The 23021-nt window shown below is 39.7% G+C and overlaps 7 protein-coding genes across 7 annotated transcripts; 2 read left to right on the top strand and 5 right to left on the bottom strand. All coding sequences in view use genetic code 12, as the record gives it.

Annotated features, from left to right (window-relative positions):
- Nucleotides 1-1322: 1322 nt before the first annotated feature.
- DYN1 (dynein heavy chain) lies at nt 1323-13709 on the top strand (the record flags this gene model as incomplete). Its single annotated transcript, XM_051817673.1, has 1 exon — nt 1323-13709. The coding sequence occupies one exon, from the start codon at nt 1323-1325 to the stop codon at nt 13707-13709; it is 12387 nt and encodes a 4128-aa protein (XP_051669238.1).
- Nucleotides 13710-13846: 137 nt separating this feature from the next.
- RPS19A (40S ribosomal protein eS19) lies at nt 13847-14548 on the bottom strand (the record flags this gene model as incomplete). The annotated part of the gene is made up of 2 exons (XM_051817672.1): nt 13847-14267; nt 14529-14548. The coding sequence occupies 2 exons, from the start codon at nt 14546-14548 to the stop codon at nt 13847-13849; spliced, it is 441 nt and encodes a 146-aa protein (XP_051669237.1).
- Nucleotides 14549-14731: 183 nt separating this feature from the next.
- Nucleotides 14732-16207, bottom strand: CANMA_005302 (uncharacterized protein; the record flags this gene model as incomplete). The annotated part of the gene is made up of 1 exon (XM_051817671.1): nt 14732-16207. One exon carries the CDS (start codon nt 16205-16207, stop codon nt 14732-14734), a length of 1476 nt encoding a protein of 491 aa, XP_051669236.1.
- A 447-nt stretch (nt 16208-16654) lies between these two features.
- Nucleotides 16655-17595, bottom strand: RPL18 (60S ribosomal protein eL18; the record flags this gene model as incomplete). The annotated part of the gene is made up of 2 exons (XM_051817670.1): nt 16655-17103; nt 17484-17595. The coding sequence occupies 2 exons, from the start codon at nt 17593-17595 to the stop codon at nt 16655-16657; spliced, it is 561 nt and encodes a 186-aa protein (XP_051669235.1).
- Nucleotides 17596-18685: 1090 nt separating this feature from the next.
- CANMA_005300 (uncharacterized protein) lies at nt 18686-19165 on the top strand (the record flags this gene model as incomplete). Its single annotated transcript, XM_051817668.1, has 1 exon — nt 18686-19165. The coding sequence occupies one exon, from the start codon at nt 18686-18688 to the stop codon at nt 19163-19165; it is 480 nt and encodes a 159-aa protein (XP_051669234.1).
- Nucleotides 19166-19208: 43 nt separating this feature from the next.
- Nucleotides 19209-21143, bottom strand: CANMA_005299 (THI4; the record flags this gene model as incomplete). Its single annotated transcript, XM_051817667.1, has 2 exons — nt 19209-19761; nt 20080-21143. The coding sequence occupies 2 exons, from the start codon at nt 21141-21143 to the stop codon at nt 19209-19211; spliced, it is 1617 nt and encodes a 538-aa protein (XP_051669233.1).
- A 371-nt stretch (nt 21144-21514) lies between these two features.
- Nucleotides 21515-22831, bottom strand: CANMA_005298 (tRNA (guanine-N2-)-methyltransferase; the record flags this gene model as incomplete). Its single annotated transcript, XM_051817666.1, has 1 exon — nt 21515-22831. The coding sequence occupies one exon, from the start codon at nt 22829-22831 to the stop codon at nt 21515-21517; it is 1317 nt and encodes a 438-aa protein (XP_051669232.1).
- Between the last annotated feature and the right edge of the window lie 190 nt (nt 22832-23021).

The following is a 23021-nucleotide window of genomic DNA, read 5'->3' as shown; positions in this document are numbered from 1 at the left end:
TTTTTGTCATGTTAGCCAGTCTTGCAGCAAATTCATCATGGTTAGACAAGTTATTGCTTCAACAGGGTCTTCATTCAAGATATGGAGCCGCTAGTCAACACTACAACCCAAATTGCGACACTTAAGCTTCACTTGATGAATGTACCGAGATAAAAAGGTAGCACTGTCAAACACTCTGTCCAGTTGCCTATAACCTGAGATCGCATAGAAGATCCCCCAAAAAGTCGGCATCCTTTGGTTTCAACCTCCGAAAAATTGCGAACACAGAAACAAAAACCAAAGGGGAGAAGAAGAAAAAAAGAAACTTACACACTTAAAAAACAAAACAAAATGCGGTAAAAATCGGAGATTCTGAAGTCCGAACAATTAAACATCCCGTTTTTTTAGTCCCGAAAAGTTACATAACCATACGCCTTAATGGAAACAACATAGCCAACAATTATAGTTTTTTACGGGGATAATCTGAAAACCGTATTCCAAATGGGTAGCCCCGGACAACTTTTCGGGTTTAGGATTTAGGGTTTTGGGTCTTAAAAGAATTGCACACATTGCAAAGGCTTATGTCCTAGCATATTTTTACACACTTCACTTACAAAAGACCTTTATCTTTCTTGTCATGTAAATTGTTAACTTGGTAAACAAAGCAACATTTCTTCTAACTCCAGAAGAATTCATGCTAACAATAGAGTAGTAATAGTAGTAGTAGTAGTAGTAGGTGAGTGACAATTACCAATAATTTTTCTTTTTTTGCATATATTTACCTACAAAATGTTGCTGTGTAATTCGTTGCAACTTGTTCCATACATTGTAAAGATGGACTTCTAATGGATATATTTTTACCCCAAATTGAAAACAATAGATAAGTAGAATAGTGACGTACCACTTTATTGACATTTCTGATCCAGGAACCCAACATAAAAAAATTGCACTTAACCCATAGACCTACTGTCTAACAAGATTTATTATGAAAGCTTGCTCTAATTTTCTTTGGTTGAGAATATGTTCTAAACTAGGACTTAAATTCTGCGACTCAAAAGATGGATGCATATAAGCTGTCTGCATGATTTCAGTTCTTCCTCTTTACTGGACTGAGGTTCTACTGGCAGCAGTGGTCTGGATACATTTCACGATTGATTCTGTAAAATCATCTACCCATTAACGACTTATATAAGCTATCTAATGACCTTACTTTACCATTCTTTAGAGTAGAGACTAGAGGACGCAACACCAATTTCAAATTTTTCGCGTGTGAGATCAGAAATGAGATCAAAAATGTAAACACCAAGTCGGAGAGCATAGTAACCACTTTAATACAAACAGCCATGGCTCCATCAGTGGAAGATCCGAGCTCACGCCAGGCTCTTTATAATCATATTTTAGACCTTGTTAGAATAATAGATGGAGAGAGTGCAACGATAGAGGATAATAATGGCTGCATTCAAATCTTTCTAGACAACCACGATTCAGACACGCTTCTTATAATTAATCAGAAAAATCAGAATCACCATAGAATCTACAATTCCACAACGACAATAAAGCCAATCATAAATGACATTGAATCTATAGTATTCGTTATCAAGCCCAAGGGCGTACTTGTGCTGGATAGACCATTTGGTTCTCAGCTTAACTTAATGAAGATGCCAGTGACCTCAGAAGCCAACACTAATGAACTATCCATTGACGCGTTGAAGATGGCAGTTGATTTTGGGCTTTTGCCGTACTTTGATTTAATATCTTCAGAACGAGGATCAAGTGTAACCAGGAAAAGATTAAATGATCTATCGTTAGCATTGCAAAATGCACGATCCGTTCAGATACCCAATCTACTCATAACTACTCATCCAAAAATCAAAAGTATAATATCAGGAGAAGTAGTGGTGTCTCAAGACTTGTTTGATGATATCGCGTTTATAAACGAGTTGACGGCTGTTTCGAATGACTGGATCAACCAAATACAGACCATAACGAAAATCGCTCATTCTCCGTCAGATAGTAAATCATTGGGGGATGAAATACAATTTTGGAACACAGTTGAATTGGCATTAGCGTCCATTGATAAACAGATAAAAAGTAACGAGGTCACGACAACGTTAGAAGTCTTGAGCAAAGCACGCAGATTCCACGTTACATTGAGCTTTGAAAATGATATTGGGTTAAAAGAAATGAAATCAACTGCAGCTTCCTACAAGGGCTTTTTCAGAGATATACCACTTGATGAGCTTTTAAATGACGATGATGCAACTTATGAATCATTTAACTATGCAGTGTATGGCTTGTTCTCTCATATCAACCAAAAGTTGTCACTCTTAGCAATTTCGACGGGAGTTGAGATTATTCAATTGTTGCTAGTGGAAATCAGCCGAAAATTTCAGGAATTAGTTTCCAAGAATGAGATAATGTCCCTAGGGTACACGTCGTTCATTAATCATCAAGTTATTGCGTTAAAGGCTATCGACTCAATCAATGATAGGTTGAAATTAACCACAACTGTGCTACGAGAGATTGCTCGAAAGCGCCAGGAAAAAGTCAAACCAATTCTTATTGACAAAACCGAACTAGATTCACTTGCTTCTAAATTAGACAAATTGACCAACTTCCGCGCTAATCACGAAAACTTGCTATACAGTGTTGAAAATTCACTTAGTAGCGATGAGAAAGCAAAGTGTGTCAAGTGCCTTATAGAGGCATATAACAAGTATGTCATCCTGATTAATGTCATTGATGTATCTCATGAAGGCAAGTTGGTCTGGAACATGCACGAAAACGCTTACACGCAAGTCTTTAATTCCATTTTTACCAGCGTTGTAACCAAAATCAATACTTTTTTCAACACTGCTGAACTGCTTTCGGACTATTTGAATATATTTCACCAATTTTTCCCCAATTTGGACTCGGCGAATGTGACCAATCAATCTTTCATGACTCTCCAAGACAATCACAAGTTGAAAATTCTTGACCGCGCTATGCTCGAGATTCAGTGGGTAAGAGAGGACTTGAACGCATCCACATGCCGCGGCTATGAAGAGATTATGCGTAACTTGGGATTGATATCCAAGTTGGAGTTTTACCGCGAGACTCTAAATGCGCTTTTAGGTACAGATTGGAAAAATTATTCCGTTGGTTCAAAAATTGACACGTTGACGAATAATTTGATTGCTAGCTTGGATCCTGAGAAAGTGTTTGTAGAATGGAACTCCAGTGATAAAATCATGGATCCAAGAACGATGGGAGTGGTAATAAGATATTCAAAGCAAGGGAATGATAGATACACTCTAGAACTTAACGCTGATTTGGAGAAGCTTCAACTGTATGATAAAAGGCTAGTTTTGGAAAACTTGGGGTTTAACACGCCCTCAGTGTTGTCTATCAAGAAGCAAACCGCATTGTATCACATGGCAGTTGAGATTCAAAACATAATTACAATGATAAATAAAGTCTTTGACATCACAAGTGGCGAACTGAAAAGCCGAATATTTGACTTTATTTCTGGCGATGTGTACAAACTTATCCCTTTGACGAAGCAAGTTTCGGAGATTGAGTGGATACATTTATCGCAGGCAATTGACTTGGTAAACCAAAATGATGCATTATTGATGAGAAGCGAGAGTTTGATAGAGATGCGGGCTTTAAATGGTTTACAAAGATTGACGCAGCTATTGACGCACATTGATATCCAAGTCACAAAAGTTCAGAATCTCTTCAACTTTATGGCGAAATGCACTTATGAGCTTAAAACAGTCTATTTCGATTATACGCAATTTCTGCAAATATTAAGTAAGTTGCAAAGTAAATTGGACGAGACTATATTGGATGGAATCACAGCAGCTGATAGTTTGGTATCAATGATTCGTGACGAAATTCAAAGCGTCCTATATCGAAGATTGCACGACCAATTGACAGTATTCTATAATATGATCGCGTCAGAGACATCTGAACAATCAGAGCATGAGGAAAAGTATGTTCCAAAATTTTCATCCTTCCCCCACATGTTAGTATTCGATGACGGGATAATCGTGTCAACCCCACCATTGAAGGACGGCAGGAATCACTTTTTGTCAATAGTAAACCAATTTGTAGCCATTGTGGCCAAACAAGATATCCTCATTGATGCAAGCCTAAAACATGCTATATCCATGCTAGATGAAGTCCATAATGATTCTTCAAATTTCATTTTAAATCTTGTCACCGAAAAAATTGATGCGATTTATACGGAAGTGGAAAACTATGTGAATAAATGGAATACGATACAAAACTTGTTGGACGCAAGCCTTGGGGAGGAGAAAGACTGGATATTCTCAGGTGACGATATCAACAATTGGTTTGAGTGTTTACGAGATATTTGTGAATTTGGTAAGGTGTTTGACGAACTGAGGGTTGTCTTTGGTGGATTGGTGAGGATTGAAGTAAAACAAGTTCTGTCGAAAATGTCAGTTCTTTACGAAACTTGCAAAAGAGACTTGTTTGTCGAATTTGCTGCCAAGTTTTCACACATTATCCAGACGTTGGGAAAACAAATCGCAAATGCGTGCAAGAGGTTGAACAAGCGCATAAATTTTGATCGTGATCTTCGTCAATTCATTATTGAATTGGGAGAGATCATCCTGGTTACCAACGAAGTCCATGAATGGGAAAGCTCAATCCTTTTATTTGCTACGATTGAGAAGTTTATGATGAGACACCGTTTCAAGTTTCCACTAGATTGGCTTTGCACCACGCAATTGGAGAGTGATCTATCAAAAGTGCAGGCTTTGTTAAGTGAAAAGCGGCGATTAGTGGAGGAAAACAGAGAGCTTGTCACGTCTGGTGTTAATTCGGAATGTATCGAGACAAACAGATCATTGCACGAATTGATCAAAGAATGGGAAAAAGCAAGACCTGTTGATGGTGATTTACGGCCGGCAACAGCTCTCCAGTGCTTAAGTGAATACCAACACAAGCTCAATGACTTATACTCCTACGGCAAGTTGCTTAATGAGGTTGCTAAAGACATGGGGATGGAACAACCATTTACTCAAGATTTGCTGGAAACGATGGAAGATATTTCTCATCTCAAGCAAGTTTGGTCGTCAGTGAATATATTATGGGAGGATTTGCAACTGATGAAGCGTACATTGTGGAAGAACTTTGATGCACAAACCGTAAACCTGGGGTTGCATAAAATTTTGCAATCAATAAAAGAACTCCCATTTAGTATTCGACAATATTCAGCAGTCGATGAGCTACAAGAAGAAGTAAAGAACAATTTGAAAGTGCACCCTAAATTGTTGCAATTAAGCAATTCTTCATTGAAGGAGCGCCATTGGAAAAAAATATTAGACCAGTTGTGTCCATTGCAAATAGTTACCGAGCTCACTCTTGGTGCAGTATGGCACTTGAAGATAGATCTCAATTTGCAATTGCTTCAAGATATTTTGGACCAAGCGCGCGATGAACGGACAATTGAAGATAGTATTGGCAAAATTGAAGAAGCTTGGTCTAGTACCTACTTTGAACTATTCAACTATGAGAACAAATGTCGTTTGGTTAAAAACTGGGACGTCATATTTGATCAGTGTGAAGCGAACCTCGAAATAATTAGCTCGATAAAGAAGTCCTTTTACTACGACACGTTTGAAAGGAAAGTATCGGAATGGGAACTGAAGTTAAATACCCTCCATGCAATATTGGATGCGTGGGTTGATGTTCAACGAGAATGGATTTCTTTAGACGGGGTTCTTGGCAAGGATAATAACGAAGTGAGGAATTTGCTACCGCTTGAACATTCTCGATTCCAAAATCTTAGCTACGAGTTCGTATCTTTATTGAAACAAATCTACAAATATGACCTAGTAATCGACGTCGTATTAATTGGGGATATACAAGGTCAAATGAGTCGCTTCTCGGCAAGTTTAATGAGGATTCAAAGGTCCTTAGCTGAGTACTTAGAAAAACAACGAGATTTATTTCCTCGATTTTTCTTCCTCGGAGATGAGGATTTGCTTGAGGTGATTGGATTTTCCAAAGATATTACAAGGATAAATAAGCATACAAAGAAGATGTTCGGAGGTGTTGCAAGAATCAATTTTGACGACGCTTCCCATTCTATAATCAGTATCAGCAGTGAAGAGGGTGAGACTTTAGCCTTGATTGAGCATGTTTCTTTGGTAAAGTATTCTATGCTTCATGAATGGCTCGTTGAACTAGAACTTCAAATTCAAAACTCATTGAGGCATCAAGTGGGTACAAATTATGCATCCTGGAGCAAGTTTATTGAGACTGGAGCAGAAGATGAATTGCTAGAACTTCTAGAGATGACACCGGGCCAGATTGCAAATCTTTTAGTTCAAATTATCTTTACGCTGTTGATTGAAAAGGCTATCCTGTCTGACATGATCGGCATTGGCTGCCGAGCTGATCAATTAATACAATTTCACACCAATTTGCTCAAAAAGTGTAAGCAGGGAATACTGCGAATGAAAATACAAAATATCATCATCGAGCTTCTACAACAGCAGCAACTTATACGCATTCTCCAAAGTGCTAGTGCAGACAACAAGAGGGCTATATGGGCAGTTCAGCAAAGGCTTTACTTTGAAGAAAGCACATTAGATGTTGTCATGAAACAAGCTTATTCCTCGTTTAACTACGGGTTTGAGTATATGGGAGTCCCTGAAAAATTGGCTTACTCGCCATTGCTCAACCGTTGCTTCTTGAACATGACACAAGCTTTGTCAATGCAACTAGGTGGTTCTCCCGTTGGTCCATCGGGTACAGGAAAGACTGAATCTGTGAAAGCGCTTGGACAGAATTTAGGGAAAATGGTTGTTGTTTTTTGTTGTGATGAACAGTTTGACTACCTGTCGATGGGAAGGATTTTCCAAGGGTTGTGCAAAGTTGGTGTATGGGGTTGTTTTGACGAGTTTAATCGATTAGATGAGAAAAGTTTGAGTGCAATATCTTCTCAAATTGAGACGATACAGAATGGGCTTCAACATCCGCTAGAGCTGATTGAGTTATCTGACCGTTTCTTACATGTTAACCCCGAGACTGCTTTGTTTGTCACAATGAATCCCGGATACGCTGGCAGGAACGAGTTGCCAGAGAATTTAAAGAAATTGTTTAGAAGCTTCCAAATGGTTAAACCCGACGTTCAAGTCATAATTCAAGTATTATTAACCTCCATGACTTTCACCCTAGCTCAAGATTTGTCCACACTGATTGCTCAGTTCTTTACTGAAATTGAACTGAAGGTGTCGAATCAAAAACACTACGATTTTGGGTTGAGAGCCATAAAGACTACGCTTAGCTTGTGCGGAAAGTGGAAGTATCGAGAGAATACCAATTTGGAAGACACAAAATTGAGCGAGTACGAGATTGTTAAACGAAGTATACACCAAACGGTGTTGCCGAAATTAACTGCTGATGATGTTGACATTTTTATGAACTTGCAGGATTGCTGTTTTCCTAATACAACAATCTCACTAGGGACAGCGCACTTGACATCTGAATTGGAAAAGATATGCACTGATATGGGCTATCTGGCCAATTCGGCTATAATTGAGAAAGCTTTGCAGTTGGCAAGCATTCAAAGCACTAATCATGGAATAATGTTAATTGGAGAGTCCGGGTCAGGAAAAACAACTGTTTTGAAAATGACCATGAAGGCGTTGATGGCCCTGGAAGGAGTCGAACACAACTCAATTGTAATCAGTCCCAAAGTTTTTTCCAAAGAGCACTTGTATGGTAAATTTGATAGCCTTACCAAGCAATGGACTGATGGATTATTTACCAGTGTGTTGCGAAGAATCCAGGAAAACTCGAGGGGTGAATTGGACAAGAGAACGTGGATTGTGTTTGATGGAGACATTGACCCGGTATGGGCAGAAAACCTTAATAGTGTTTTGGATGATAATCGGGTACTCACTTTACCCACGGGGGAGAGGTTGGTTTTGCCCTCGTGTGTATCCATTGTGTTTGAAACCACCAACTTGAATAACGCGACACCTGCAACCATCAGTAGATGCGGTATGATTTGGTTTGATAGGTCATTAGTGACCGTGAACGATTTATCTTCAAGGCTTCTTTTCAAACTAGAACATCATGGTATCCGCCTTGATGATGAGAGCGTACTCAACAAGCTGCAGTTGTCCGCCTTGACGAAGGATTTGATAGATTGTGTGGTGGAAGTGATGATGACGCCTGGTCTAATAGACCGTCTTGATACTCATAGTAAGCAATTGGAGCATATAATGCACTATTCGAGTGAAAGAGCTATCAGTTCTTTAGAATCATTAGTCATTAGCTATGTTAGAGGATGCTTACAAATGACCGTGAACTCTAGAATTGACTCTGTGAACTGCAAGAGATATGCTGGTAAGCTTGTCATTTTAGCTGTAATATGGGCGTTTGCAGGTGATTGCACTTCTGAGGAAAGATTTCAGTTTGAACAACAAGTCAAGTCTTTCCCCGACTTTGCCTTCGTTGACTTTCCCAGGGGGAATATTTTGGACTATGAGGTCGGCTACCCAGAAGCAGATTGGATCCCTATTGAGTCGAAGTTAGCACAATTAAATTTACAACCACAAGAAATCACCAACCCTAATATTATTGTGCCCACGGTTGATACCATGAAACACGAGGCGTTGATTTATTCCATGATTCACGAGCACAGAACTTTGATTTTGTGTGGCCCACCGGGTTCAGGAAAGACCATGACCTTATTCAAAGCACTCTCCCAATCTTCACAATTTGACATCCTTTCTCTCAACTTCTCAAAAGAGAGTACTCCTAGATCGTTGCTCGACTCCATGGAGAACTTTTGCGAGTACAGGCGTGTCAATGGTGGGACTACACTCTGCCCCAAAACCAATGGGAAATGGGTGGTTGTGTTTTGTGACGAGATAAACTTACCAGGGCTTGACAAGTTTGGTACACAAACAGTTATATCTTTAATCAGGCAAATGGTCGAGCAGAATGGATTTTGGAGAACAAAAGATATGCAATGGGTCAATCTTCGTAACATACAGTTTGTTGGTGCTTGTAATTCACCCCAAGATCCTGGCAGGTACGAATTAAATCCAAACTTTTTGCGGCATGTATGCTTGGTGCAGGTCAACTACCCGGAAAACTCGTCTCTTCTTCGAATATATCAAACATTAAATGAGGCAATTTTCAAATGTGCCCCGAATATCAAACCTTTTGTGAATCAGATTACGCGGGCAAGCATTGATATATACGAGCTTTCAAAGTCGAGGCTAGTGCAATATGTTTACTCACCTAGAGAATTGACCCGATGGAGTAGAGGTTTGTTCGAAGCATTAAAGAGTATGGAATATCAGCATTTGACACAATTTTTGCGCTTGTGGTTTAATGAAGGATTGAGATTGTTTTTCGATAGACTATCAAATGAAGAAGATAAGTTATGGACATTAGGTTTATTTCAGAGGGTTGGTGCAGACCATTTCCCGAATGTCGATGTGTACACATGCTTTAAAGCACCCGTGTTTTTCACCGATTGGATGACATTACGATATCAATCAATCAATAGTCAAGAGCTTAAGCAGTTTGTCAAGGAACGATTGAGAGTTTACAGTGAAGAGGAAATTGAATCGGATTTGGTTTTGCACGAGGAAATGTTAGATCACATATTGAGGATCGATAGAGTTTTAAAGCAGCCACAAGGTCATTGTATTCTTGTGGGACCTAGTTCAAGTGGTAGAACCACGCTATCAAGATTTGTGGCCTGGATGAATGGAATAAAAGTGGTGCAATTGGGCGTCAAAGCTGATTATAGTATTGACGACTTCGATGAATTTTTGAGGCGCTTGTTGTTGCGTGTGGTGGATGGAGAAAAATTGTGCTTGATAATCGATGAATCGAGCATAGTCGAAGCTTCTTTTGTAGAAAGAATGAATATTTTGTTGGCGAATGCAGAAGTGCCGGGATTATTTGAAGGGGATAACCATGCTACATTGACAAGTAAATGTTTGGAAAAAGCCCAGTCACAGGGGTTGTATCTTGATACCGACAGTGAGTTAACTCGCTGGTTTACTGGCCAGATTTCGCAAAACTTGCACGTCATTTTCACTATTGGAGAGTCTCGGAAAGGTAAAGGAGACGAAGTTTTATCATCACCGGCTTTGTTCAATAGGTGTGTTTTAAGTTGGATGGGCGATTGGTCGAATAATAGCTTAAACAGTATTGCGTCAGTAAAATTGAGCCATTTAGTATTGGATTCGCCGCCGACTACGGTTACTGGAGAGACAGTAGGTGGTGATGAAAGCTATAAAGACCTTGTCATTGATTATTTGTTATATGTCCACCAAAATATGTCGCACTTGGAATTTGCTCATGAAATGAAATATCCAGGCAAGTTTTTGAAACTCATAGAGACTTTCATTAGCTTATGTGATCGAAAGAGATCTGAGGCTGATGAAAGACAGAGACATGTAATCATCGGACTTGAAAAGCTTCAGGAAACTGTATTGCAAGTAGAAAAGATGAAGCTGTTCCTCGCTTCTAAAGAGAAAGCCTTGTCAGAAAAGAACAAAGAGGCCAGAGAAATGTTGAATCAAATGCTCGTGGACCAAAACGAGGCTGAAAGAAAGCAAGAATTTTCCATAGAAACTCAAGCAGAACTAGAGAGGCAAGAGTCAGACATTCTTCATAGACGAGAGACGGTTTTGAAAGAACTTGCGTTAGTTGAGCCAGCTGTTCTAGAAGCACAGCGAGGGGTGCAAAATATAAAGAAACAGCACTTAACCGAAATTAGGAGTATGTCGAACCCGCCTGCCGCAGTAAAGATGACTATGGAATCAGTCTGCGTTTTGTTAGGATATCGTGTGTCAAGTTGGAGAGATGTGCAATTGGCAATAAGAGGAGATGATTTTATTCCAAATATCGTCAATTTCAATTGTGAGTACCAATTAGGACCTGAACTTAGGGAATACATGGAACAAACTTATTTGTCAAGAGCTGACTTTACCTTTGAAGTTGCACATAGGGCTAGTAAGGCTTGTGGTCCGTTGTTGGAATGGGTTCGAGCACAACTTGCATACTCTTCCATATTAAAAGAGGTTGGTCCATTACGTGAAGAAGTGAATGCCTTGGAGCAAAGGACTTCTAAAACTAAAGCTCATTTGATTGCCATAGACCAAATGATTACAGAATTAGAGACAAAGATTGAGCAATGCAAAAACAGCTACAGTGATTTGATTAGAGAGAGCGAGAAAATAAAAATGGAATCAGATGAGGTACTGCAAAAGCTTGAGCGAAGCATTTCACTAGTCGAAAATCTTGAGAATGAGAGGGCTAGATGGAAGGATTCAATCAAGTCATTCGAATTGGAGAATGAGCAATTGGTAGGTACAGCTTTGTTATGCGCTTCATTTGTGACTTATGCAGGAACTTTGGATGAGAAAGGTCGTGAGTATTTGCTCAAACTTTGGAAGAAACGTTTAAGTGAATCATATATTACATACGATGAAAGGCTACTGATTGTTGATTATTTAATGAAGAAAGATGAATTCCAACCTTGGTTAGAGTGTGGATTGTCAGATGATGAATTAAGCAAAGCCAACGTTGCATTGTTGAGGTTAGTTGAGTATCCAATTGTGATTGATCCGACTGGAACTATGGTTGATCTAATTGCCAAGTCTTATCCAGCTAAAATGATCACAGTGACAAGTTTCAGCAATGAAGGCTTTTTAAATAGCTTAGAAAACTCGTTGCGCTTTGGTGGAGTACTCGTCTTAGATGACAGTGAGCAGTACAATCCTATTGTTAATGATTTGTTACGAAATACAATCTATAGGAATGGTGGAAGAATGATGGTCGAACTTGGAGGAAAGCTTGTGGACTTTAACCCTGGTTTCAAAATGATTATGTGCACAAAAGAGCCCGAACTTGAGTTGACTGATTTTGTACAATCAAGAGCCAGTATTATAAATTTCTCCATCACAAATGGAAGTTTAGAGAATAGGATTCTTGATAATTCTTTGAAGGTATCACACCCAGAGTTGGAGAAACAAAGGACCGGGTTAATTCTTGCAAGGAGCGAGTTAATTTCACGCTTGCAAAGCCTAGAGGATGAGTTGCTAATGTCTTTGAGCGCAAGTACTGAGAATATTTTGGTAGATGACAAGTTACTCGACACCTTGGAAACATTGAAGAAAAATAGTTTGGAACTCTCAAAGAGACTTGGAAATGCAAAGGATGTCATGTCAGAAGTAGATGAAGTGAGAGAAAAATATAAAGGAGTGGCCGATCAAAGTGTGGCTATTCATCTGTTATTGTCTTTGTTCGAGAAGTTTTCGTTGTTTTACAGACTTCCAATATCTGGCTTTTTGAATCTTTGCGTCAATGTAATGAAGGAAAACGATTTGCTGAACCTAGAAGCCATTGCTTTGCAAATGTACCGTGAAACGTACGATGTTGTTTCACCATCTTTGGCTTATGAAGATAAAGTCGCTTTGGCATTACTATTGGTGATTATGTGGAACGCCATTCAGAAGGGCAAAGTGTTTAAAGATGTTGTCAAATTGATAATGCAACACTTGCTCAATCCCAATCCTGACAAGGAATTTCTGATTGAGTCGATTCTTTCGAGAGATCAAGTAGCCGAAATCAACCAGCCTGAAAGTGATTTGGAGGGCATGATTGCAGGTCCCCTCTCTACCTTGGTTGAACTGGTAAACAAGCCAGAAGCACACCTTCTTGAATCATTTGGCCAGTTTTGCAAACCCCTTTTTCATGATATTCCATTTGAGTCTAGGTACAGTACAGAATATTGGCTTGAGAATGCTCAACTTATTTTTGCAATATCACCCAATGGCTTTGATGCAACCTCCAAGATTGTTGAAGTGGCAGAAATGCATAATCACAAGATCTTAGTCGTTTCAATGGGATCAAAAGAAAGTTCAAATGCTGCAAATAAAAGCATAGAAAGGGCACAAAAGGAACCCATTTGGGTCATTATTCAGAATGTTCACTTAGCTCCAACTTGGCTAGGACTTTTGAGGTCCACATTGGCAGATCACAACTTTTCTCCAGGATCAAAGTTGCTTTTGACATGCAATTCTCACTCTAGATTGCCTCAGGTACTAATTTCAAAGAGCAAGGTACTCTACTTTGAAAGAGTAACCTTATTTCGGAGAACTTTATTGGAATCCTTCATGGTAATTCCCGACCGTCTATTGGTGAGTCCAGTTCATTTGCATGTCTTTTTATTGTTGTCTTGGTTTCACGGGTGTGTTTTCGAAATGTGTCGCTACACTCCATTTTCCTTCGAAAGCAAATATGAAGTTAACGACTCTGATTTCTATTGTGGAATCAGCGTAATCGAGAATGCGATTCAGGCAGCCAAGGGGTGTGCTGATACAATTCCTTGGGGAGAGATAAGGATCATGCTTGGTGAAGTTGTTTATGGTGGGAAGATCTCCAACCTTGCTGACCAAAAGTATCTCCAAGACTTATGCAACCGCATCTTTACTAGTAAGTCACTTGAGCTGAGTTTCAACTTGATTGAGAATGAGCTTACGACCAGAAATAAGGAAGTATTGAACATGCCCGATACAAATACAACCCAAGCATACTTGGAATGGCTTGAAAATTTGCCCAACGAGATTCCCCTCTCATGGCTTGGGTTGGAAGAAAATGTCAAGCAGTCTATGACAAGGAAAAAAAGCGAGGAGGTAACAGAAAAGGTTTTGCTGCTAGTAGATAAAGTATAGAGTGGGCTTAGAAAACAATTAAAGTTACTTGCCTTGATGCAACTTAATCATTCATTATAAAGCTAAAAAATCTATAGTACACGTGAAATGTTCAAGAAACATACATTGTAAAAGTATTATTAAAATCCCGATTGCATTTACTCTTCTTCTTCGTCTTCCAAAGTTTGAGCAGCGATACGGTCCAAATCTCTTTGACCGTTTTCAGAGACTCTTCTACCACCCTTTGGAGAGATTTCCAAGACACCAATCTTTTGCAAGCTTTGAACAGCTTTTCTGTTGATTGAACCAGAAGCATCAACGTGCTTGTGAGGTCTGAATCCTCTGTTCTTGGCACCACCGTACAATTTGTTCAAAGCACCAACACCAACTTGTTTTCTCAAGTAGATGTGTCTAGCGATTGAAGCAGCTCTCTTGTAGAACCAAGTTTCAGCTTCTTGTGGTGGCAATTCATTACCAGCAGAGGTCTTGACGAGATCAACGTAACCTGGAACTTCTAATTTACCTTGTCTTTGCAAGAACTTAGCATAAGCGTTAATGAATTCTTGAGCTGGAACGTCTCTTTTTGAAATGTTAGTATATAAAAACTCAAACTAGGTTCCGTTGCCAAAAGAAAAGGAATGCTCAACTGAAATCTGTGTATGTTGAATCGTCTTGGGGAAATCTCTCCATCAGGGCCTCTAAAAGCACTCTTTGATGTGTGCTCGTAATTCTACCGGAAAGGAGAGACACAGTCTGAACTTTCCCTATCCACCACGACAGATTTCAAGTCAATTTATTCCTCAAGCAAAAAAACCTAACTGTAGTTGTAAAAAAACATACCTAACTGATACACCTGGCATGTTGATATTAAGGGTTTTTGCTTTGATTATTGGTGCAGAAGTAAACGATGTTTTCTATGAAATATTTCACCACGTACTTTTTTTTTCTTTCAGCTGGAACGCTAACAACTAAATGGTAGCACTAAGCACACATAATTTTCTTTCATTTTGTGTATTTTAGGGCTATGCCCTGACAACTCCACATCAGCCAAATAACAAGCTTCTTCTTTGACGTATGCAATATTGTTCGAAATCACATAACGATGCCTCTGTGCTCCAAAAGTAGTTTTCCAAACATTCCAGACTAAGGTCTTGAGATGTCACAAACTTTTCTGCGTCGATGGGCATGTTTGATCTTCCAATGTAGTACCCTGTGTCCGATACTACATCGTATTGAGACTGCTTCTCGTAAAATAAATCAAACGTCTCCCTCTTTCTGTACCTAGGAGAATTTACCGGAATCCTGTCCCAAACCTTGAACCGATCAACCTTGACCTCGTCCTTACCTGATTCCATCAAGGTTGTCAAATACTCTCTATTGACAGAATCATCCGTCACGGACCAGCATTTCTCGACAAATGTCCTCTTCAACCCCAAATAAATATGCTCACCGTTGGCGATAGGGTCCAACATCCATCGAACAAAATCAGTCACAATGTTTAGAACCTGAAGGTGACTCTCTTCAAGAGCTTCTCCATAGTAGAATGAAAAACTGGCAAACCCACAGGTTCTAATTATAGTTCCCAACACATCTTTCTGAGTTACAGTCATTTTTGGTACCATGACTGCCTTGTCCACAAGACTTATATTCTTATTTGTAGGAATGTTCGTTCGAACTGTCAAATTCAATCTTGGGTTGAACTTTATTACATCCATAATTGAAACATCAAGAATCACTTGCTCGACTTTTTGAAACACTTTTAAAACATCGTCTCCAATATAGCCCAGGTATAATTGATGCTCTTCCAAACCCTGTCGTTGGGAGTTTTTTCGCCTTTCCACCCTGATTGTCAATTTCTGCAACCGTGCTGAAGAACTTACCAACTTCAACAAACTTATAGTGTCTGAATAAGCCAAATTGAATGGTTGCTCTAAGAATAAAGCCACTTCGACAAAAGCAGGGCTGCGCTGCATCAAATGATTCAAGATCCTTCGGATCCCACCAGTGCTAGGAACATCCGAATAATTCAAAAACAAGTCCAAACGGCTTAAGTTGCAAAGTGAACTTAACAACATTTCCGACAGTTGTAACGACTGCGCATGAACCGCCAAATAGTCCAATTTCGGCAACTCCATTTTGGTTTCTATTGTTGAATCGGCACACTCGTCTAAAACTTTCAACTCTGTAATATTAGGAAACAAGTTCAAATCTGCACTTTTCAAGACTTCGTTATCGCATTCCAAGTATCGAACAAAATTGCCCATGCATAATCTATCCTCGTAGTAGCATTTGAAACTCCTATCGCCAATAAAATGGTTTTTAAAACTAGATCTTGCTAAATCACTCTTGCTGCAGTCGTCTATATTGACACAAATCAACTCCTTCACGAACTCCCTGTGGTAGGTTCTTTTGTCACTGTATAACTGATGCGACTTTGGTGTGGATAGAACCGAATCGATTTGATTGCGACGAACTAGACTCACATTTCTGAATAAAACGTCCCCCAATCTTATTCTCATAGATCGGCAAGTAGATGATAATGAAAGCAAATCCTGATAACAATTGCCGCATCTTTCATTATTCGTGATATAAGTACAAGTTGGAAATTTAGATCCTTCATCAGTTGCTGTATATATACCAACTTGTCCTTCAGAGAGCCACCATATTATCCTATTAAGTATCTCCACTGGCAAACTCTCAAGCAGTGGTGGAAGAACAGCAACGAATTTGTCTTCTGTGTGTTCACTCGGCAATTCCATCACCGTTACTCAAGAAGTTTATGCTGCGACTGTAGTTGATCGATCGGAAATGTAAAGACCTGCGATAGCGCGATTGTGTGAAGACAGTACTATTTCGCCTCGCCCCAAATTCTACACCCCAAACATTTGCACACAAAGCTTACAAAATTTAGTGATATGTTTTAATCAAACGTAAAAATTAGAATACAATACCTATAGAGATCCTACTTAGACCTTGAAACCTCTTGATCTTCTTCTACCTCTAGCTCTTTCGAATTTTCTACCCTTGGACAAGATTCTTGGAGCTTTACCCTTGTGTGGACCGAAACCAAAGTGTCTGACAGCTTCTCTGGCGTTTCTTGGACCTCTAACGATCAAAGTGTTTTGACCTTTTGGGGCTCTTAAAGCCAATTGATCCAAAGTGATGGCTTCACCACCGTTCTTCAAAATTCTAGCCTTGGCACCAGCGGTGAATCTCAAAGCAGCAACAGTAGTCTTTGGGAATTCCAACAATCTGTTGTCATCGGTAACAGTACCAACAACGACAATGGTCTTTTGGGAAGCACCTTCGTTTTTCAAAGCACGTGAAATTCTTGAAACTGAGACTGGTGGTCTGTTGATTTTAGACAAGTACAATGATTTCAAAATGACCTTGTTGAATGGAGCATCAGTACGACCTAGACAAAAGTTAGTATTTATGCAAAGGCTTCATACCCAGATCTGCTCAGAAGACGCACATTTACCATTAAAACCGGTAACAAAGCACTCGCAGATAAACATTCAATCACATTCATAGAACACCTCTAGAATGGAGAACTTCTATAGTGATTGCAATAGGAGGAAATGCCAAACCCAAGAAATGACAAAAGATATTGTCACCGTCTTTGATAGTGTGTCTACTATCCGGTACACATCTTTATCAATAAGGACTTGAACATAACCATAAAGCAAATCACTTGATGAATCCCTTTCGTATCGTAGATTGTATGACCCTTTTGCGGTGATAATTAATCGACGTCTTCTGTAAACCCTGTCCTAATCTTTTCTAATTACATACGAGCCAAGAATGAGTACAATTTGACCAATAACTTCAAATAGACATTGTCTGATTTTGGAGCGGTTCTGTGACCTGATCTGATGTGTTGTTTGGTGGTGTGATCTCTACCCATGGTTGATGTAAAATGTTGATGGTGGTATAAGAAAGCTGTGATGAGGTTTAACTCTGGCTGAAAATTTTGTACTTTTCGAAGAGTCTACGCACTAAGTCTCTTTCTCTCTCTCTGTCAAGCTTTTGTAACTCAAAAGTAAGAGAGAAAAAAAACGTTAATCACAGAGTAGATATTTTTTATCACATGACCAAGTGTGACTGTTCAAGTGAGTCTACTTGGTAGCGAGTTATCTGACCACCACCTTGAGCCAACACAAACTCCATAATCACATACATACAAACTTCAGCAGCAAATATTGTGCTTTTCACCTTGCCATGACTCTCATATTGACTCCCTCTTGCTTCGATAGTACTCCAGTGTATAACATTCGGCTGCCACTTATGTAAGGCTAACACGTGATTCGGTAGTTAACACCCGCACCTGTTTATCAGGAAAGCGATTTTGTGTCCATTCTCCTAATGGACATATCGAGAGAGTAACTTCCTTCCCATTTGATCAAACAACAGCGCAAGGCCAACTTATCGGTAACTAGACCTGCACATTTCCCTTCCATCGCATTATTATAATTACAATGGTTCAACTAACCCCGATTCGGGGCTTTACAAACACGCCAGTATCAAAGTCGGTTTGCATAATATCAACAATATTGCCACTTGTTTTCTCAATCTTATCGATTAAATACTACTTGAATTTGGGCATTGATCCTTACATCATTGAGTATTACCAGTTCTGGAGACTAGTAACATCCCAATTGTCCGTCGTTAACGAGTCTGATTACCTACTAGTCATCCTTTTATGGTTTCAGTTTAAAGTGTTAGAGAGATTTTACGGGTCTCGAAAGTATCTTTCTGTGATTGCCTCCTTCGCTGTAACTAATTCGGTTGTCTGCATCTTGGTAATGAGTTTGGGCCAGCTTCTAGTTTACTATTTGCTGTTTATTGTAAAGGTTATTGTTCTTGGGCATGAGGCGGACAGCGTTCAATACCACACAACTATACTCAATACGATTATTCCTGGCCCACTAGGCATCATCTCATCCCTATATGTCACTTATGGAGCCAATATACCAGTATCCTATTACTTCAAGATAATGTTGAAGAAGCCTAGTCCTACTGAAGACAACACCAAGTACACTAGCCTGTTTTCTCGGCAATTGAATTTGAGCAATAGATTCCCCGTCCACATACTATACACATTGCTCTTCTTCAACAACGGATTCAAGTCGATAATACCCTGTTCGGTGGGTTTATTAATTGGAAAGTTATACACATTTGAGCTTCTTCCTATGGGTACATCCTGGTTATTACCCAAAGACTTGTTCCAATTGTTTATTAATCCTCGCAAGATGATTGCGCATGTATGGCAAAGCATACAGCAGAGATTTACAAGTAGCTATCAACCCGTATCTACCTCAACTTCAAACGAGGAGCTTCATGATCGAAATGTGAGCGAAGAGCCTGAAGATAATGATGAGCTCTTGGATGAGGCTAGACAAGAAGAGAGCAGAATACGAGCTGAGACCCCTGTGCGACCATTGGGGAGCCAGTTTCTTGATACATTCAGATCTTAAGCCCATAGATTGGGAACTGCATATATATATGTAATGTACTCATTTAATTCTTTGCTTGTTCTTTCTTTCTTCTTTCGACATCCCAATTATACAACCTTGCCGTGTTGACTTCCATCGTGGTTATATTTTCTCTAAGGAATTCTAGATCCTCTTGTACAATCACCTTTTGCTCCTGGTTTCTACTCAATCTTTCGTTCAAAAGAGCAACAGCCTCATCCAACGGGTATTCGAGCATGACCTCGGCCCCTAACCACAAAAACACTGACTCCAACTTTTTCACATCAACAGTTGCCTTGTTATACAAAGTATCATTAAGCTCGTAATTAAATGTCAATTCGTTTTCCGTTTCCTCGTCGTCGTCGCCTCCATCCAGCGCAGTTGCTTTAGATTGTCTAATATAGTTTATAACTTCCAAATTCTTTTCGATATCCGGTATTTTTAGGTTAACGTCGGCTAATTGCTGCTGCTTTGATAACTCCATATACTTATATTGTTGTAAACGTTGTTGAAATTGCGACATCACTGGTTGGAACTCATTTTCCGGGTCCTTGATAACGGCATCCACCAGTTCAATGAATGGAGCCTCTGGGATGCCCCTAGCATTAGTGTTTTTAGGTCTTAGTTAGTTAGTATCTCTCTTATGGGTTATTTGATTAAATATATTGACATACTTTAGAATCTCAGCCATGATTTAGAGACGAATGGACTTTGCTGATTGATAGGAATCTCTTTTTTTCGTAGAATTCAAAGATTTTGCATCAAATATCGCGTAAAAAAATTCAAACAAGAGACTTTCCGCAACAAAAATAAGTCAAACTGTTTCTTTCTACACTGCCACAATTCTCAACAATCAAACACACATTGTCAATTAAAATACACACGAGTACCTAACCAAACTAAAAAGGGTTACTTACGCTTTTAAGCCTCCGTAGCACGTTTCGTTTTGCTTTTGTCTGACGTCAACAGCATTCAATACAGATTCTGCAGCTTTAACACCAGAGAGAGCCATGGCTCCGAAAGTTGGTCCCATTCTGTTAGAGCCATCAACTTCAGCCAATTCCATACCGGCAATTACCAAACCTGGTACAATTTCTCTAGTGCCTTTAACAATGGCGTCTTCTGCCTTGTTCATGTCAAGACCTCTCATACCTCCCAATTCAAATCCAGATGCAGAGTTAGTTTGTACTGGCTTTTGCTGTTCTTGATTGTTTGCTCTAAACCCAGCAGTGATATCCTTTGGAGCTTTACCCAATTCTTCCAATCTCTTGGCAGAAAAGGCTCCAAAAGGACCATCGTGGCCAGTGGTAGACAAAACCACGTTACAGTTGATGGTGTTTGGATCCATACACGATTGAGTGTCGTGGTTCAATGCAACCAATGTCCAGTTGGTAACAACACCAGCAATTCTCAACTCACCTGTTGAATCATCACGTCTTGTAATCAAATCCTCAACAGCTGTAGCGTTGAATAACTTGACATTTGGAAACTCCAAGACTTTGGAAAGCAAGGTCGACATGAACAAAGCAGCATGTTTGACGACAACATAATCACCTTCATCTTCGTAAGCAACACCTAAGTTGTCCAAGAATTGGTCTGCAGGCTTTCTCAATACCATAGCAGAGAACAACTGACCACCTAACCAGCATCCACCACCTGGGGATACAGATGCCTCGATAATTGCAATCTTCAAGTCTGGTCTGTTCTTGGCCAAAACGTATGCAGCAGATAAACCAGCAGAGCCGGCACCAACAATAACAACATCCGACTCTGTGTATTTGTCCAAGTCAGCAAAGTACCTCTTGGTCATTGCCCTGGAGACAGTCGATTCTCTAATTGGAGCGAACTGGAATTTCTCCCAGTCAGCAAACTTAATCTCTCCATTTGCAGCATTGGATTTCAAGTTTATTTGGTGCTTTTCAGCGGGTGCTAAGTGAAAAGTCTCAGCTGGAGCAGTTTGTAACATAGTTGGTGGAGTCATGATTGAAAATTGAAGTTTTGATATTGAGTTTGATAGAGAATGGGGTGTACAGCTTAGACAAGGAAAAAAAGGGTGTCTATTTATACACCTCTGGTAGTGAGGTGTTGCTTTAAACCATCATAAGTGCATATGCTCCCTAATTGGTGCTTGATTCAATGGTGCTTGGTTGTTTTGAAAAGGAGGAGGAATATGTTAGCGCATACTCAGTCTCAGATATCTATTTGTTTTTCGTTTGTTTATTACACAATAAGCTCCCCTTTTCCCATACACACATATATATATAGATCTATGTAAATGCATACTTCTAACCAACAATTTTATCGCTTACCAAAACTTTAAAATCCCTTCACATGATTGACCCGAATTATTCGCTATCGACTCTTTTCACTAAATCCTCTGAAATAACGTTCCCGGAAGTTCTTAATATTCAATTCTTTCAAACCGTTCCGAGTTTCACCTGCATACAGTTCATCCATTTTAACATATACAAGAAGCCTACGCGACCATTTGTGAAATTCTTGCTCAAGATTGAATTGCAATTTGAGACACTCGTGTTGTGGTATAATGGTTTCCGAAAAATCATCATTGGCTGTGGGCATCCAAAATGCTAATTTCCCTCCCACCGGCAATCTATCGCCGGCAAACAGCAAGAGGTCATTCAACATATCTGAAAGTTCATACGGCTTCTTCGGTGGAACGAAATCTCGTCTAAGATGGGCGATTTCACCATCTACAACATTGTTCTCTCTCCCCATTGCCTTTTCCTCATTTTTGGCCCCGAGCACTCGAAGTCCTTCTCTAACTCCATAAGGTGGGTCACATATAATTGTATCTATACCAAATCCTTTTCTTAATGCGTTATGAGTAAAATCCATGGTAAAAACATCAATATAGTTGGCATATGTGCCATAGTCCTTGAAATTCGACTTGACGTTTTGCTTAGAGCCGTTACCAGAAAGCATTCTCACGTCAATGTCGGAGCCTATTGTCAAAGCACCAAAGTGAGCAGCTGTTACTAGAAAAGAACCCGTTCCAGCAAACGGGTCATACACAGTACCCCCGCTCTTTATATGTGCTAGATTACAGGTGACCAACGACAACTCGGCATCAAAAGACGTAGTTCCAATATATCCCCTCTTTTTTAAGTCGTACGTTTCAACCACATTATTTGCGGTTCTTTCAGTTAAAGAAACTAGACGCCCGAACCAGATGTACTTTGGTTTGTCCGCCTTTTCCATTCCAAAAACCTCGTATTCCTCAAGTATTGTAAAACACTCATCTGGGTTCTTCAAGTCAACGGCACCTTCAAACTCTAGATACCCAAATGACTCTATGATGGCTCTTTTTGCTTTCGAGTTTTGTCTGCCTTTGTAATTTTCAAAATCAAACCTGAAGGTCGACTTCTTATACAAGTCAAACTTGTCCCTGCTGTTGTCCTTAACACTTTGATGGAGACTCTCGTAACTTTCACCTTCGCCCCAAAGCTCGTATATGGCTTTTGATAAGACGGCTCTCTGTATAAGCGAGCGGGCATCGCTGTCATCTTTTAACTGAACTTTGAGAAACGGTTTGGTTGGGTCATGCTGAGACAAATCCACTTCTATTCCATGCAATTCGGCAAGCGCGATAAGCTCCGCTAGTCTAAACTCTGGGTACACCTGGGCAAGTAAAATCAAGTACTTTTTCATTGTAAATTGAGATTTGCAACAACGGTGAAAGGTTTTTATTTTTTTTCAATGGGATTTCAAAGTACCGAGAAGAATCCAAACGGCTTACAACCATGTGTAGAGGCCCTGATGTTTAAATGAGAAATGGAATTCTCTGGGCATATAGCTTGGCTATCCTCACGCATGCTTCATACGTTTCCTTAGCTACCTC

Source organism: Candida margitis (assembly GCF_024628925.1).
Source record: "Candida margitis strain CBS 14175 chromosome Unknown scaffold5, whole genome shotgun sequence".
In the NCBI taxonomy this organism is placed as follows: Eukaryota; Fungi; Ascomycota; class Pichiomycetes; order Serinales; family Debaryomycetaceae; genus Lodderomyces; species Lodderomyces margitis.
Note: the sequence above shows the minus strand (reverse complement) of the source record. Positions and strands in the feature narration are given on the sequence as shown.